Source organism: Poromitra crassiceps, assembly GCF_964638095.1.
Source record: "Poromitra crassiceps genome assembly, chromosome: 25".
In the NCBI taxonomy this organism is placed as follows: Eukaryota; Metazoa; Chordata; class Actinopteri; order Beryciformes; family Melamphaidae; genus Poromitra; species Poromitra crassiceps.
The window spans coordinates 21,470,357-21,487,819 of NC_139649.1; the positions used below are offsets into that span (position 1 = coordinate 21,470,357).

Sequence of the window (17,463 nt, forward strand, 5' to 3'; positions counted from 1 at the left end):
ATATATGAGAGAGAGAGAGAGAGAGAGAGAGAGAGAGAGAGAGAGAGGGGAAGAGGGGAAGAGGAGGGGGGAGGGGGTGAAGGGGCAGGGAAGGGAGAAGAGGAGGGACTGGGGGTATGTGTGTGGTTGGGAGGAGGTCAACAGGTACAACAGTCGATTACAATCTGTTGCAGGTTTTGCTTAAAAGCAGTGAGGGATGAGAGGACCGTGAGTTTGAGGGTGTTTTGTAGAGTGTTCCAGTCATAAGCTGACGCAAAGCGGAAGGCACTGCGGCCAAAAACGGTGCGGACTTTCGGAACGGAGAGTCGGATGAAGTTACTGGATCTGAGATTGTAGTCGGATAATGTGATGGTGTATGTATTGACGAAGAGTCTATAATAATGTGATGGTAAATAATGACGAAGTCTATAATAATGTGATGGTGAATAATGATGACGAGTTTATAATAATGTGATGGTGAATGTAATGACGAAGAGTATAATTGTGAATGATGTCGAAGTGATCACTAACCAGTTTGAGTGAGAGCGGAGCCGGCCAGCAGCGTCAGGTAGATAAGCCTCAGTGTGGTCCCCATGGTGAGGACTGAGCCGCTATGACACACACCTGAGGGATGGCTGCCTTTATAACCTGTCAGTCAAGGTGGAGTCTATAGGCTGCACAAGGAGGAAGTTTGCCTTCATATGTTCGTGTGTGTGTGTGTGTGTGTGTGTGTGTGTTCCAGCTCGAGTCCCTCCTTCTTCCCACCTATGATGCGATGTGGTTGGCCTGTCCTCAGTGATGTGTCAGACATGTTTAACACTCTGCATAGTGTGTGTGTGTGTGTGTGTGCATGTGCGTGTGCGTGTGTGTATGTTGTATACTTAACACTGTGCTTAGTATGCTACTATTTCTTTGTTCAGCAAACATAACTGTCATCACTCTCCAGTCTCCACACTGTGTGAACACAGAGGAATTGATTGATTGATTGATTTATTCGATGAATGAAAAAAAAGCAGAGCACATCATACACGGAAATATAAATGCCACTCATACATCACCATCAAGGATAAAAACACAATAAAGTCCGAGGACTTGGTTCCATTGTGGTCCTTGGTCTCGGACAGACAACTCAGACCAACATAAAAACAGGCATAACAACAAAGAAACATAAAACTACTTCAACATATAGACTATTTAAAAAAAAAAACCCATTTAAGATGTTAAAACAGTTTTACCAAAAGCAATATAAAAGACATTTATAACAACTCTAATCTATAGATTAGAGTTGTTATCAGACAGAGTCTCAACACTCTGTCTGATTTTGGATTTTTTTTTTTTTTTTCCAAAATCAGACTTGACACCAGAGAGGCTGAATACCGCACTGAGTCAATGCGGTCTTAGCCTCTCTGGTCTCAACACTCTGTCTGATTTTGGATTTTTTTTTTTTTTTTTCCAAAATCAGACTTGACACCAGAGAGGCTGAATACCGCACTGAGTCAATGCGGTCTTAGCCTCTCTGGTGTCAACACTCTGTCTGATTTTTTTTTTTTTTTTTTTTTTTTTTTTTTAAATCAGACTTGACACCAGAGAGGCTGAATACCGCACTGAGTCAATGCGGTCTTAGCCTCTCTGGTCTCAACACTCTGTCTGATTTTGGATTTTTTTTTTTTTTTTTTTTCCAAAATCAGACTTGACACCAGAGAGGCTGAATACCGCACTGAGTCAATGCGGTCTTAGCCTCTCTGGTGTCAACACTCTGTCTGATTTTGGATTTTTTTTTTTTTTTTTCCAAAATCAGACTTGACACCAGAGAGGCTGAATACCGCACTGAGTCAATGCGGTCTTAGCCTCTCTGGTCTCAACACTCTGTCTGATTTTGGATTTTTTTTTTTTTTTTTCCAAAATCAGACTTGACACCAGAGAGGCTGAATACCGCACTGAGTCAATGCGGTCTTAGCCTCTCTGGTCTCAACACTCTGTCTGATTTTGGATTTTTTTTTATATTTTTTTTTCCAAAATCAGACTTGACACCAGAGAGGCTGAATACCGCACTGAGTCAATGCGGTCTTAGCCTCTCTGGTCTCAACACTCTGTCTCATTTTGGATTTTTTTTTATTTTTTTTCCAAAATCAGACTTGACACCAGAGAGGCTGAATACCGCACTGAGTCAATGCGGTCTTAGCCTCTCTGGTCTCAACACTCTGTCTGATTTTGGATTTTTTTTTTTTTTTCCAAAATCAGACTTGACACCAGAGAGGCTGAATACCGCACTGAGTCAATGCGGTCTTAGCCTCTCTGGTCTCAACACTCTGTCTGATTTTGGATTTTTTTTTTTTTTTTTCCAAAATCAGACTTGACACCAGAGAGGCTGAATACCGCACTGAGTCAATGCGGTCTTAGCCTCTCTGGTCTCAACACTCTGTCTGATTTTGGATTTTGGATTTTTTTTTTTCCAAAATCAGACTTGACACCAGAGAGGCTGAATACCGCACTGAGTCAATGCGGTCTTAGCCTCTCTGGTCTCAACACTCTGTCTGATTTTGGATTTTTTTTTTTTTTTTTCCAAAATCAGACTTGACACCAGAGAGGCTGCATACCGCACTGAGTCAATGCGCTCTTAGCCTCTCTGGTCTCAACACTCTGTCTGATTTTGTATTTTTTTTTTTTTTTTTTTTCCAAAATCAGACTTGACACCAGAGAGGCTGAATACCGCACTGAGTCAATGCGGTCTTAGCCTCTCTGGTCTCAACACTCTGTCTGATTTTGTATTTTTTTTTTTTTTTTTTTTCCAAAATCAGACTTGACACCAGAGAGGCTGAATACCGCACTGAGTCAATGCGGTCTTAGCCTCTCTGGTCTCAACACTCTGTCTGATTTTGAATTTTTTTTTTTTTTTTTTCCAAAATCAGACTTGACACCAGAGAGGCTGAATACCGCACTGAGTCAATGCGGTCTTAGCCTCTCTGGTCTCAACACTCTGTCTGATTTTGGATTTTTTTTTTTTTTTTCCAAAATCAGACTTGACACCAGAGAGGCTGAATACCGCACTGAGTCAATGCGGTCTTAGCCTCTCTGGTCTCAACACTCTGTCTGATTTTGGATTTTTTTTTTTTTTTTTCCAAAATCAGACTTGACACCAGAGAGGCTGAATACCGCACTGAGTCAATGCGGTCTTAGCCTCTCTGGTCTCAACACTCTGTCTGATTTTGGATTTTTTTTTATATTTTTTTTTCCAAAATCAGACTTGACACCAGAGAGGCTGAATACCGCACTGAGTCAATGCGGTCTTAGCCTCTCTGGTCTCAACACTCTGTCTCATTTTGGATTTTTTTTTATTTTTTTTCCAAAATCAGACTTGACACCAGAGAGGCTGAATACCGCACTGAGTCAATGCGGTCTTAGCCTCTCTGGTCTCAACACTCTGTCTGATTTTGGATTTTTTTTTTTTTTTTCCAAAATCAGACTTGACACCAGAGAGGCTGAATACCGCACTGAGTCAATGCGGTCTTAGCCTCTCTGGTCTCAACACTCTGTCTGATTTTGGATTTTTTTTTTTTTTTTTCCAAAATCAGACTTGACACCAGAGAGGCTGAATACCGCACTGAGTCAATGCGGTCTTAGCCTCTCTGGTCTCAACACTCTGTCTGATTTTGGATTTTGGATTTTTTTTTTTCCAAAATCAGACTTGACACCAGAGAGGCTGAATACCGCACTGAGTCAATGCGGTCTTAGCCTCTCTGGTCTCAACACTCTGTCTGATTTTGGATTTTTTTTTTTTTTTTTCCAAAATCAGACTTGACACCAGAGAGGCTGCATACCGCACTGAGTCAATGCGCTCTTAGCCTCTCTGGTCTCAACACTCTGTCTGATTTTGTATTTTTTTTTTTTTTTTTTTTCCAAAATCAGACTTGACACCAGAGAGGCTGAATACCGCACTGAGTCAATGCGGTCTTAGCCTCTCTGGTCTCAACACTCTGTCTGATTTTGTATTTTTTTTTTTTTTTTTTTTCCAAAATCAGACTTGACACCAGAGAGGCTGAATACCGCACTGAGTCAATGCGGTCTTAGCCTCTCTGGTCTCAACACTCTGTCTGATTTTGAATTTTTTTTTTTTTTTTTTCCAAAATCAGACTTGACACCAGAGAGGCTGAATACCGCACTGAGTCAATGCGGTCTTAGCCTCTCTGGTCTCAACACTCTGTCTGATTTTGGATTTTTTTTTTTTTTTTCCAAAATCAGACTTGACACCAGAGAGGCTGAATACCGCACTGAGTCAATGCGGTCTTAGCCTCTCTGGTCTCAACACTCTGTCTGATTTTGGATTTTTTTTTTTTTTTTTTTCCAAAATCAGACTTGACACCAGAGAGGCTGAATACCGCACTGAGTCAATGCGCTCTTAGCCTCTCTGGTGTCAACACTGTCTGATTTTGGATTTTTTTTTTTTTTTCCAAAATCAGACTTGACACCAGAGAGGCTGAATACCGCACTGAGTCAATGCGGTCTTAGCCTCTCTGGTCTCAACACTCTGTCTGATTTTGGATTTTTTTTTTTTTTTTTCCAAAATCAGACTTGACACCAGAGAGGCTGAATACCGCACTGAGTCAATGCGGTCTTAGCCTCTCTGGTCTCAACACTCTGTCTGATTTTGGATTTTTTTTTTTTTTTTTCCAAAATCAGACTTGACACCAGAGAGGCTGAATACCGCACTGAGTCAATGCGGTCTTAGCCTCTCTGGTCTCAACACTCTGTCTGATTTTGGATTTTTTTTTTTTTTTTCCAAAATCAGACTTGACACCAGAGAGGCTGAATACCGCACTGAGTGAATGCGGTCTTAGCCTCTCTGGTGTCAACACTCTGTCTGATTTTGGATTTTTTTTTTTTTTTCCAAAATCAGACTTGACACAAGAGAGGCTGAATACCGCACTGAGTCAATGCGGTCTTAGCCTCTCTGGTGTCAACACTCTGTCTGATTTTGGATTTTTTTTTTTTTTTTTCCAAAATCAGACTTGACACCAGAGAGGCTGAATACCGCACTGAGTCAATGCGGTCTTAGCCTCTCTGGTGTCAACACTCTGTCTGATTTTGGATTTTTTTTTTTTTTTTTCAAAATCAGACTTGACACCAGAGAGGCTGAATACCGCACTGAGTCAATGCGGTCTTAGCCTCTCTGGTGTCAACACTCTGTCTGATTTTGGATTTTTTTTTTTTTTTCCAAAATCAGACTTGACACCAGAGAGGCTGAATACCGCACTAAGTCAATGCGGTCTTAGCCTCTCTGGTGTCAACACTCTGTCTGATTTTGGATTTTTTTTTTTTTTTCCAAAATCAGACTTGACACCAGAGAGGCTGAATACCACACTGAGTCAATGCGGTCTTAGCCTCTCTGGTGTCAACACTCTGTCTGATTTTGGATTTTTTTTTTTTTTTTTTTCCAAAATCAGACTTGACACCAGAGAGGCTGAATACCGCACTGAGTCAATACGGTCTTAGCCTCTCTGGTCTCAACACTCTGTCTGATTTTGGATTTTTTTTTTTTTTTTTTCCAAAATCAGACTTGACACCAGAGAGGCTGCATACCGCACTGAGTCAATGCGCTCTTAGCATCTCTGGTCTCAACACTCTGTCTGATTTTGGATTTTTTTTTTTTTTTCCAAAATCAGACTTGACACCAGAGAGGCTGAATACCGCACTGAGTCAATGCGGTCTTAGCCTCTCTGGTGTCAACACTCTGTCTGATTTTGGATTTTTTTTTTTTTTTCCAAAATCAGACTTGACACCAGAGAGGCTGAATACCGCACTGAGTCAATGCGGTCTTAACCTCTCTGGTGTCAACACTCTGTCTGATTTTGGATTTTTTTTTATATTTTTTTTTCCAAAATCAGACTTGACACCAGAGAGGCTGAATACCGCACTGAGTCAATGCGGTCTTAGCCTCTCTGGTGTCAACACTCTGTCTGATTTTGGATTTTTTTTTTTTTTCCAAAATCAGACTTGACACCAGAGAGGCTGAATACCGCACTGAGTCAATGCGGTCTTAGCCTCTCTGGTGTCAACACTCTGTCTGATTTTGGATTTTTTTTTTTTTTTCCAAAATCAGACTTGACACCAGAGAGGCTGAATACCGCACTGAGTCAATGCGGTCTTAGCCTCTCTGGTCTCAACACTCTGTCTGATTTTGGATTTTTTTTTTTTTTTTTCCAAAATCAGACTTGACACCAGAGAGGCTGAATACCGCACTGAGTCAATGCGGTCTTAGCCTCTCTGGTCTCAACACTCTGTCTGATTTTGGATTTTTTTTTTTTTTTTTTCCAAAATCAGACTTGACACCAGAGAGGCTGAATACCGCACTGAGTCAATGCGCTCTTAGCCTCTCTGGTGTCAACACTGTCTGATTTTGGATTTTTTTTTTTTTTCTCCAAAATCAGACTTGACACCAGAGAGGCTGAATACCGCACTGAGTCAATGCGGTCTTAGCCTCTCTGGTCTCAACACTCTGTCTGATTTTGGATTTTTTTTTATATTTTTTTTTCCAAAATCAGACTTGACACCAGAGAGGTTGAATACCGCACTGAGTCAATGCGGTCTTAGCCTCTCTGGTGTCAACACTCTGTCTGATTTTGGATTTTTTTTTTTTTTCCAAAATCAGACTTGACACAAGAGAGGCTGAATACCGCACTGAGTCAATGCGGTCTTAGCCTCTCTGGTCTCAACACTCTGTCTGATTTTGGATTTTTTTTTTTTTTTTTTCCAAAATCAGACTTGACACCAGAGAGGCTGAATACCGCACTGAGTCAATGCGCTCTTAGCCTCTCTGGTGTCAACACTGTCTGATTTTGGATTTTTTTTTTTTTTTTCAAAATCAGACTTGACACCAGAGAGGCTGAATACCGCACTGAGTCAATGCGGTCTTAGCCTCTCTGGTCTCAACACTCTGTCTGATTTTGGATTTTTTTTTATATTTTTTTTTCCAAAATCAGACTTGACACCAGAGAGGCTGAATACCGCACTGAGTCAATGCGGTCTTAGCCTCTCTGGTGTCAACACTCTGTCTGATTTTGGATTCTTTTTTTTTTTTTCCAAAATCAGACTTGACACAAGAGAGGCTGAATACCGCACTGAGTCAATGCGGTCTTAGCCTCTCTGGTGTCAACACTCTGTCTGATTTTGGATTTATTTTATTTTTTTTCCAAAATCAGACTTGACACCAGAGAGGCTGAATACCGCACTGAGTCAATGCGGTCTTAGCCTCTCTGGTGTCAACACTCTGTCTGATTTTGGATTTTTTTTTTTTTTTTTCAAAATCAGACTTGACACCAGAGAGGCTGAATACCGCACTGAGTCAATGCGGTCTTAGCCTCTCTGGTGTCAACACTCTGTCTGATTTTGGATTTTTTTTTTTTTTTCCAAAATCAGACTTGACACCAGAGAGGCTGAATACCGCACTAAGTCAATGCGGTCTTAGCCTCTCTGGTGTCAACACTCTGTCTGATTTTGGATTTTTTTTTTTTTTTCCAAAATCAGACTTGACACCAGAGAGGCTGAATACCACACTGAGTCAATGCGGTCTTAGCCTCTCTGGTGTCAACACTCTGTCTGATTTTGGATTTTTTTTTTTTTTTTTTTCCAAAATCAGACTTGACACCAGAGAGGCTGAATACCGCACTGAGTCAATACGGTCTTAGCCTCTCTGGTCTCAACACTCTGTCTGATTTTGGATTTTTTTTTTTTTTTTTTCCAAAATCAGACTTGACACCAGAGAGGCTGCATACCGCACTGAGTCAATGCGCTCTTAGCATCTCTGGTCTCAACACTCTGTCTGATTTTGGATTTTTTTTTTTTTCCCAAAATCAGACTTGACACCAGAGAGGCTGAATACCGCACTGAGTCAATGCGGTCTTAGCCTCTCTCGTGTCAACACTCTGTCTGATTTTGGATTTTTTTTTTTTTCCAAAATCAGACTTGACACCAGAGAGGCTGAATACCGCACTGAGTCAATGCGGTCTTAACCTCTCTGGTGTCAACACTCAGTCTGATTTTGGATTTTTTTTTTTCCAAAATCAGACTTGACACCAGAGAGGCTGAATACCGCACTGAGTCAATGCGGTCTTAGCCTCTCTGGTGTCAACACTCTGTCTGATTTTGGATTTTTTTTTTTTTTTTTTCCAAAATCAGACTTGACACCAGAGAGGCTGAATACCGCACTGAGTCAATGCGGTCTTAGCCTCTCTGGTCTCAACACTCTGTCTGATTTTGGATTTTTTTTTTTTTTTTTCCAAAATCAGACTTGACACCAGAGAGGCTGAATACCGCACTGAGTCAATGCGGTCTTAGCCTCTCTGGTCTCAACACTCTGTCTGATTTTGGATTTTTTTTTTTTTTTTTCCAAAATCAGACTTGACACCAGAGAGGCTGAATACCGCACTGAGTCAATGCGGTCTTAGCCTCTCTGGTCTCAACACTCTGTCTGATTTTGGATTTTTTTTTTTTTTTTTCCAAAATCAGACTTGACACCAGAGAGGCTGAATACCGCACTGAGTCAATGCGGTCTTAGCCTCTCTGGTGTCAACACTCTGTCTGATTTTGGATTTTTTTTTTTTTTTTCCAAAATCAGACTTGACACCAGAGAGGCTGAATACCGCACTGAGTCAATGCGGTCTTAGCCTCTCTGGTCTCAACACTCTGTCTGATTTTGGATTTTTTTTTTTTTTTTCCAAAATCAGACTTGACACCAGAGAGGCTGAATACCGCACTGAGTCAATGCGGTCTTAGCCTCTCTGGTGTCAACACTCTGTCTGATTTTGGATTTTTTTTTTTTTTTTCCCAAAATCAGACTTGACACCAGAGAGGCTGAATACCGCACTGAGTCAATGCGGTCTTAGCCTCTCTGGTGTCAACACTCTGTCTGATTTTGGATTTTTTTTTTTTTTTCCAAAATCAGACTTGACACCAGAGAGGCTGAATACCGCACTAAGTCAATGCGGTCTTAGCCTCTCTGGTGTCAACACTCTGTCTGATTTTGGATTTTTTTTTTTTTTTCCAAAATCAGACTTGACACCAGAGAGGCTGAATACCACACTGAGTCAATGCGGTCTTAGCCTCTCTGGTGTCAACACTCTGTCTGATTTTGGATTTTTTTTTTTTTTTTTTTCCAAAATCAGACTTGACACCAGAGAGGCTGAATACCGCACTGAGTCAATACGGTCTTAGCCTCTCTGGTCTCAACACTCTGTCTGATTTTGGATTTTTTTTTTTTTTTTTTCCAAAATCAGACTTGACACCAGAGAGGCTGCATACCGCACTGAGTCAATGCGCTCTTAGCATCTCTGGTCTCAACACTCTGTCTGATTTTGGATTTTTTTTTTTTTCCCAAAATCAGACTTGACACCAGAGAGGCTGAATACCGCACTGAGTCAATGCGGTCTTAGCCTCTCTCGTGTCAACACTCTGTCTGATTTTGGATTTTTTTTTTTTTCCAAAATCAGACTTGACACCAGAGAGGCTGAATACCGCACTGAGTCAATGCGGTCTTAACCTCTCTGGTGTCAACACTCAGTCTGATTTTGGATTTTTTTTTTTCCAAAATCAGACTTGACACCAGAGAGGCTGAATACCGCACTGAGTCAATGCGGTCTTAGCCTCTCTGGTGTCAACACTCTGTCTGATTTTGGATTTTTTTTTTTTTTTTTTCCAAAATCAGACTTGACACCAGAGAGGCTGAATACCGCACTGAGTCAATGCGGTCTTAGCCTCTCTGGTCTCAACACTCTGTCTGATTTTGGATTTTTTTTTTTTTTTTTCCAAAATCAGACTTGACACCAGAGAGGCTGAATACCGCACTGAGTCAATGCGGTCTTAGCCTCTCTGGTCTCAACACTCTGTCTGATTTTGGATTTTTTTTTTTTTTTTTCCAAAATCAGACTTGACACCAGAGAGGCTGAATACCGCACTGAGTCAATGCGGTCTTAGCCTCTCTGGTCTCAACACTCTGTCTGATTTTGGATTTTTTTTTTTTTTTTTCCAAAATCAGACTTGACACCAGAGAGGCTGAATACCGCACTGAGTCAATGCGGTCTTAGCCTCTCTGGTGTCAACACTCTGTCTGATTTTGGATTTTTTTTTTTTTTTTCCAAAATCAGACTTGACACCAGAGAGGCTGAATACCGCACTGAGTCAATGCGGTCTTAGCCTCTCTGGTCTCAACACTCTGTCTGATTTTGGATTTTTTTTTTTTTTTTCCAAAATCAGACTTGACACCAGAGAGGCTGAATACCGCACTGAGTCAATGCGGTCTTAGCCTCTCTGGTGTCAACACTCTGTCTGATTTTGGATTTTTTTTTTTTTTTTCCCAAAATCAGACTTGACACCAGAGAGGCTGAATACCGCACTGAGTCAATGCGGTCTTAGCCTCTCTGGTGTCAACACTCTGTCTGATTTTGGATTTTTTTTTTTTTTTCCAAAATCAGACTTGACACCAGAGAGGCTGAATACCGCACTGAGTCAATGCGGTCTTAGCCTCTCTGGTGTCAACACTCTGTCTGATTTTGGATTTTTTTTTTTTTTTCCAAAATCAGACTTGACACCAGAGAGGCTGAATACCACACTGAGTCAATGCGGTCTTAGCCTCTCTGGTGTCAACACTCTGTCTGATTTTGGATTTTTTTTTTTTTTTTTTTCCAAAATCAGACTTGACACCAGAGAGGCTGAATACCGCACTGAGTCAATGCGGTCTTAGCCTCTCTGGTCTCAACACTCTGTCTGATTTTGGATTTTTTTTTTTTTTTTTTCCAAAATCAGACTTGACACCAGAGAGGCTGCATACCGCACTGAGTCAATGCGCTCTTAGCCTCTCTGGTCTCAACACTCTGTCTGATTTTGGATTTTTTTTTTTTTTTTTCCAAAATCAGACTTGACACCAGAGAGGCTGAATACCGCACTGAGTCAATGCGGTCTTAGCCTCTCTGGTGTCAACACTCTGTCTGATTTTGGATTTTTTTTTTTTTTCCAAAATCAGACTTGACACCAGAGAGGCTGAATACCGCACTGAGTCAATGCGGTCTTAGCCTCTCTGGTGTCAACACTCTGTCTGATTTTGGATTTTTTTTTTCTCCAAAATCAGACTTGACACCAGAGAGGCTGAATACCGCACTGAGTCAATGCGGTCTTAGCCTCTCTGGTGTCAACACTCTGTCTGATTTTGGATTTTTTTTTTTTTTTTTTCCAAAATCAGACTTGACACCAGAGAGGCTGAATACCGCACTGAGTCAATGCGGTCTTAGCCTCTCTGGTGTCAACACTCTGTCTGATTTTGGATTTTTTTTTTTTTTTTTTCCAAAATCAGACTTGACACCAGAGAGGCTGAATACCGCACTGAGTCAATGCGGTCTTAGCCTCTCTGGTCTCAACACTCTGTCTGATTTTGGATTTTTTTTTTTTTTTCCAAAATCAGACTTGACACCAGAGAGGCTGAATACCGCACTGAGTCAATGCGGTCTTAGCCTCTCTGGTCTCAACACTCTGTCTGATTTTGGATTTTTTTTTTTTTTTTTTTCCAAAATCAGACTTGACACCAGAGAGGCTGAATACCGCACTGAGTCAATGCGGTCTTAGCCTCTCTGGTCTCAACACTCTGTCTGATTTTGGATTTTTTTTTTTTTTTCCAAAATCAGACTTGACACCAGAGAGGCTGAATACCGCACTGAGTCAATGCGGTCTTAGCCTCTCTGGTGTCAACACTCTGTCTGATTTTGGATTTTTTTTTCCAAAATCAGACTTGACACCAGAGAGGCTGAATACCGCACTGAGTCAATGCGGTCTTAGCCTCTCTGGTCTCAACACTCTGTCTGATTTTGGATTTTTTTTTTTTTTTCCAAAATCAGACTTGACACCAGAGAGGCTGAATACCGCACTGAGTCAATGCGGTCTTAGCCTCTCTGGTGTCAACACTCTGTCTGATTTTGGATTTTTTTTTCCAAAATCAGACTTGACACCAGAGAGGCTGCATACCGCACTGAGTCAATGCGCTCTTAGCCTCTCTGGTCTCAACACTCTGTCTGATTTTGGATTTTTTTTTTTTTTTTTCCAAAATCAGACTTGACACCAGAGAGGCTGAATACCGCACTGAGTCAATGCGGTCTTAGCCTCTCTGGTGTCAACACTCTGTCTGATTTTGGATTTTTTTTTTTTTTCCAAAATCAGACTTGACACCAGAGAGGCTGAATACCGCACTGAGTCAATGCGGTCTTAGCCTCTCTGGTGTCAACACTCTGTCTGATTTTGGATTTTTTTTTTTCTCCAAAATCAGACTTGACACCAGAGAGGCTGAATACCGCACTGAGTCAATGCGGTCTTAGCCTCTCTGGTGTCAACACTCTGTCTGATTTTGGATTTTTTTTTTTTTTTTTTTCCAAAATCAGACTTGACACCAGAGAGGCTGAATACCGCACTGAGTCAATGCGGTCTTAGCCTCTCTGGTCTCAACACTCTGTCTGATTTTGGATTTTTTTTTTTTTTTTTTCCAAAATCAGACTTGACACCAGAGAGGCTGCATACCGCACTGAGTCAATGCGCTCTTAGCCTCTCTGGTCTCAACACTCTGTCTGATTTTGGATTTTTTTTTTTTTTTTTTCCAAAATCAGACTTGACACCAGAGAGGCTGAATACCGCACTGAGTCAATGCGGTCTTAGCCTCTCTGGTCTCAACACTCTGTCTGATTTTGGATTTTTTTTTTTTTTTTTCCAAAATCAGACTTGACACCAGAGAGGCTGAATACCGCACTGAGTCAATGCGGTCTTAGCCTCTCTGGTCTCAACACTCTATCTGATTTTGGATTTTTTTTTTTTTTTTTCCAAAATCAGACTTGACACCAGAGAGGCTGAATACCGCACTGAGTCAATGCGGTCTTAGCCTCTCTGGTGTCAACACTCTGTCTGATTTTGGATTTTTTTTTTTTTTTTCCAAAATCAGACTTGACACCAGAGAGGCTGAATACCGCACTGAGTCAATGCGGTCTTAGCCTCTCTGGTCTCAACACTCTGTCTGATTTTGGATTTATTTTATTTTTTTCCAAAATCAGACTTGACACCAGAGAGGCTGAATACCGCACTGAGTCAATGCGGTCTTAGCCTCTCTGGTGTCAACACTCTGTCTGATTTTGGATTTTTTTTTTTTTTTTCCCAAAATCAGACTTGACACCAGAGAGGCTGAATACCGCACTGAGTCAATGCGGTCTTAGCCTCTCTGGTGTCAACACTCTGTCTGATTTTGGATTTTTTTTTTTTTTTTTTCCAAAATCAGACTTGACACCAGAGAGGCTGAATACCGCACTGAGTCAATGCGGTCTTAGCCTCTCTGGTCTCAACACTCTGTCTGATTTTGGATTTTTTTTTTTTTTTCCAAAATCAGACTTGACACCAGAGAGGCTGAATACCGCACTGAGTCAATGCGGTCTTAGCCTCTCTGGTCTCAACACTCTGTCTGATTTTGGATTTTTTTTTTTTTTTTTTCCAAAATCAGACTTGACACCAGAGAGGCTGAATACCGCACTGAGTCAATGCGGTCTTAGCCTCTCTGGTCTCAACACTCTGTCTGATTTTGGATTTTTTTTTTTTTTTCCAAAATCAGACTTGACACCAGAGAGGCTGAATACCGCACTGAGTCAATGCGGTCTTAGCCTCTCTGGTGTCAACACTCTGTCTGATTTTGGATTTTTTTTCCAAAATCAGACTTGACACCAGAGAGGCTGAATACCGCACTGAGTCAATGCGGTCTTAGCCTCTCTGGTCTCAACACTCTGTCTGATTTTGGATTTTTTTTTTTTTTTTTCCAAAATCAGACTTGACACCAGAGAGGCTGAATACCGCACTGAGTCAATGCGGTCTTAGCCTCTCTGGTCTCAACACTCTGTCTGATTTTGGATTTTTTTTTTTTTTTTCCAAAATCAGACTTGACACCAGAGAGGCTGAATACCGCACTGAGTCAATGCGGTCTTAGCCTCTCTGGTGTCAACACTCTGTCTGATTTTGGATTTTTTTTTCTTTTTCCAAAATCAGACTTGACACCAGAGAGGCTGAATACCGCACTGAGTCAATGCGGTCTTAGCCTCTCTGGTGTCAACACTCTGTCTGATTTTGGATTTTTTTTTTTTTTCCAAAATCAGACTTGACACCAGAGAGGCTGAATACCGCACTGAGTCAATGCGGTCTTAGCCTCTCTGGTGTCAACACTCTGTCTGATTTTGGATTTTTTTTTTTTTTCCAAAATCAGACTTGACACCAGAGAGGCTGAATACCGCACTGAGTCAATGCGGTCTTAGCCTCTCTGGTGTCAACACTCTGTCTGATTTTGGATTTTTTTTTTTTTTTTTTTCCAAAATCAGACTTGACACCAGAGAGGCTGAATACCGCACTGAGTCAATGCGCTCTTAGCCTCTCTGGTCTCAACACTCTGTCTGATTTTGGATTTTTTTTTTTTTTTTTTTCCAAAATCAGACTTGACACCAGAGAGGCTGAATACCAGACTGAGTCAATGCGGTCTTAGCCTCTCTGGTGTCAACACTCTGTCTGATTTTGGATTTTTTTTTTTTTTTTTTTCCAAAATCAGACTTGACACCAGAGAGGCTGAATACCGCACTGAGTCAATGCGCTCTTAGCCTCTCTGGTCTCAACACTCTGTCTGATTTTGGATTTTTTTTTTTTTTTTTTCCAAAATCAGACTTGACACCAGAGAGGCTGAATACCGCACTGAGTCAATGCGGTCTTAGCCTCTCTGGTCTCAACACTCTGTCTGATTTTGATTTTTTTTTTTTTTTTTTCCAAAATCAGACTTGACACCAGAGAGGCTGAATACCGCACTGAGTCAATGCGGTCTTAGCCTCTCTGGTCTCAACACTCTGTCTGATTTTGGATTTTTTTTTTTTTTCCAAAATCAGACTTGACACCAGAGAGGCTGAATACCGCACTGAGTCAATGCGGTCTTAGCCTCTCTGGTGTCAACACTCTGTCTGATTTTGGATTTTTTTTTTTTTTTTCCAAAATCAAACTTGACACCAGAGAGGCTGAATACCGCACTGAGTCAATGCGGTCTTAGCCTCTCTGGTGTCAACACTCTGTCTGATTTTGGATTTTTTTTTCCAAAATCAGACTTGACACCAGAGAGGCTGAATACCGCACTGAGTCAATGCGGTCTTAGCCTCTCTGGTCTCAACACTCTGTCTGATTTTGGATTTTTTTTTTTTTTTTTCCAAAATCAGACTTGACACCAGAGAGGCTGAATACCGCACTGAGTCAATGCGGTCTTAGCCTCTCTGGTCTCAACACTCTGTCTGATTTTGGATTTTTTTTTCCAAAATCAGACTTGACACCAGAGAGGCTGCATACCGCACTGAGTCAATGCGCTCTTAGCCTCTCTGGTCTCAACACTCTGTCTGATTTTGGATTTTTTTTTTTTTTTTCCAAAATCAGACTTGACACCAGAGAGGCTGAATACCGCACTGAGTCAATGCGGTCTTAGCCTCTCTGGTGTCAACACTCTGTCTGATTTTGGATTTTTTTTTTTTTTTTCCAAAATCAGACTTGACACCAGAGAGGCTGAATACCGCACTGAGTCAATGCGGTCTTAGCCTCTCTGGTGTCAACACTCTGTCTGATTTTGGATTTTTTTTTTTTTTCAAAAATCAGACTTGACACCAGAGAGGCTGAATACCGCACTGAGTCAAAGCGGTCTTAGCCTCTCTGGTGTCAACACTCTGTCTGATTTTGGATTTTTTTTTTTTTTCCAAAATCAGACTTGACACCAGAGAGGCTGAATACCGCACTGAGTCAATGCGGTCTTAGCCTCTCTGGTGTCAACACTCTGTCTGATTTTGGATTTTTTTTTTTTTTTTCCAAAATCAGACTTGACACCAGAGAGGCTGAATACCACACTGAGTCAATGCGGTCTTAGCCTCTCTGGTGTCAACACTCTGTCTGATTTTGGATTTTTTTTTTTTTTTTTTTCCAAAATCAGACTTGACACCAGAGAGGCTGAATACCGCACTGAGTCAATGCGCTCTTAGCCTCTCTGGTCTCAACACTCTGTCTGATTTTGGATTTTTTTTTTTTTTTTTTCCAAAATCAGACTTGACACCAGAGAGGCTGAATACCGCACTGAGTCAATGCGGTCTTAGCCTCTCTGGTCTCAACACTCTGTCTGATTTTGAATTTTTTTTTTTTTTTTTCCAAAATCAGACTTGACACCAGAGAGGCTGAATACCGCACTGAGTCAATGCGGTCTTAGCCTCTCTGGTCTCAACACTCTGTCTGATTTTGGATTTTTTTTTTTTTTTTTTTTCCAAAATCAGACTTAACACCAGAGAGGCTGAATACCGCACTGAGTCAATGCGGTCTTAGCCTCTCTGGTCTCAACACTCTGATTTTGGATTTTTTTTTTTTTTTTCCAAAATCAGACTTGACACCAGAGAGGCTGAATACCGCACTGAGTCAATGCGGTCTTAGCCTCTCTGGTGTCAACACTCTGTCTGATTTTGGATTTTTTTTTTTTTTTCCAAAATCAGACTTGACACCAGAGAGGCTGAATACCGCACTGAGTCAATGCGGTCTTAGCCTCTCTGGTGTCAACACTCTGTCTGATTTTGGATTTTTTTTTTTTTTTTTTTTTCCAAAATCAGACTTGACACCAGAGAGGCTGAATACCGCACTGAGTCAATGCGGTCTTAGCCTCTCTGGTCTCAACACTCTGTCTGATTTTGGATTTTTTTTTTTTTTTTTTCCAAAATCAGACTTGACACCAGAGAGGCTGAATACCGCACTGAGTCAATGCGCTCTTAGCCTCTCTGGTGTAAACACTGTCTGATTTTGGATTTTTTTTTTTTTTTCCAAAATCAGACTTGACACCAGAGAGGCTGAATACCGCACTGAGTCAATGTGGTCTTAGCCTCTCTGGTCTCAACACTCTGTCTGATTTTGGATTTTTTTTTTTTTTTTTTCCAAAATCAGACTTGACACCAGAGAGGCTGAATACCGCACTGAGTCAATGTGGTCTTAGCCTCTCTGGTCTCAACACTCTGTCTGATTTTGGATTTTTTTTTTTTTTTTTTCCAAAATCAGACTTGACACCAGAGAGGCTGAATACCGCACTGAGTCAATGCGCTCTTAGCCTCTCTGGTGTCAACACTGTCTGATTTTGGATTTTTTTTTTTTTTCCAAAATCAGACTTGACACCAGAGAGGCTGAATACCGCACTGAGTCAATGCGGTCTTAGCCTCTCTGGTCTCAACACTCTGTCTGATTTTGGATTTTTTTTTTTTTTTTTTTTCCAAAATCAGACTTGACACCAGAGAGGCTGAATACCGCACTGAGTCAATGCGGTCTTAGCCTCTCTGGTCTCAACACTCTGTCTGATTTTGGATTTTTTTTTTTTTTTTTTCCAAAATCAGACTTGACACCAGAGAGGCTGAATACCGCACTGAGTCAATGCGGTCTTAGCCT

At 41.1% G+C, this 17,463-nt stretch overlaps 1 protein-coding gene across 1 annotated transcript in view; it reads right to left on the reverse strand.

Moving 5' to 3' along the window:
- The window catches only part of LOC310798159 (mucin-5B-like), a gene marked incomplete at both ends in the record, with an annotated part of 58,426 nt that extends 57,852 nt beyond the window's left edge, over positions 1 to 574 (reverse strand). Inside the window, 2 exons of the mRNA XM_083660634.1 lie at positions 149 to 289; positions 511 to 574. Of these exons, the coding sequence (XP_083516760.1) occupies positions 149 to 289; positions 511 to 574 (205 nt within the window). The remainder of the gene's footprint in view (positions 1 to 148; positions 290 to 510) is intronic.
- Positions 575 to 17,463: the final 16,889 nt, after the last annotated feature.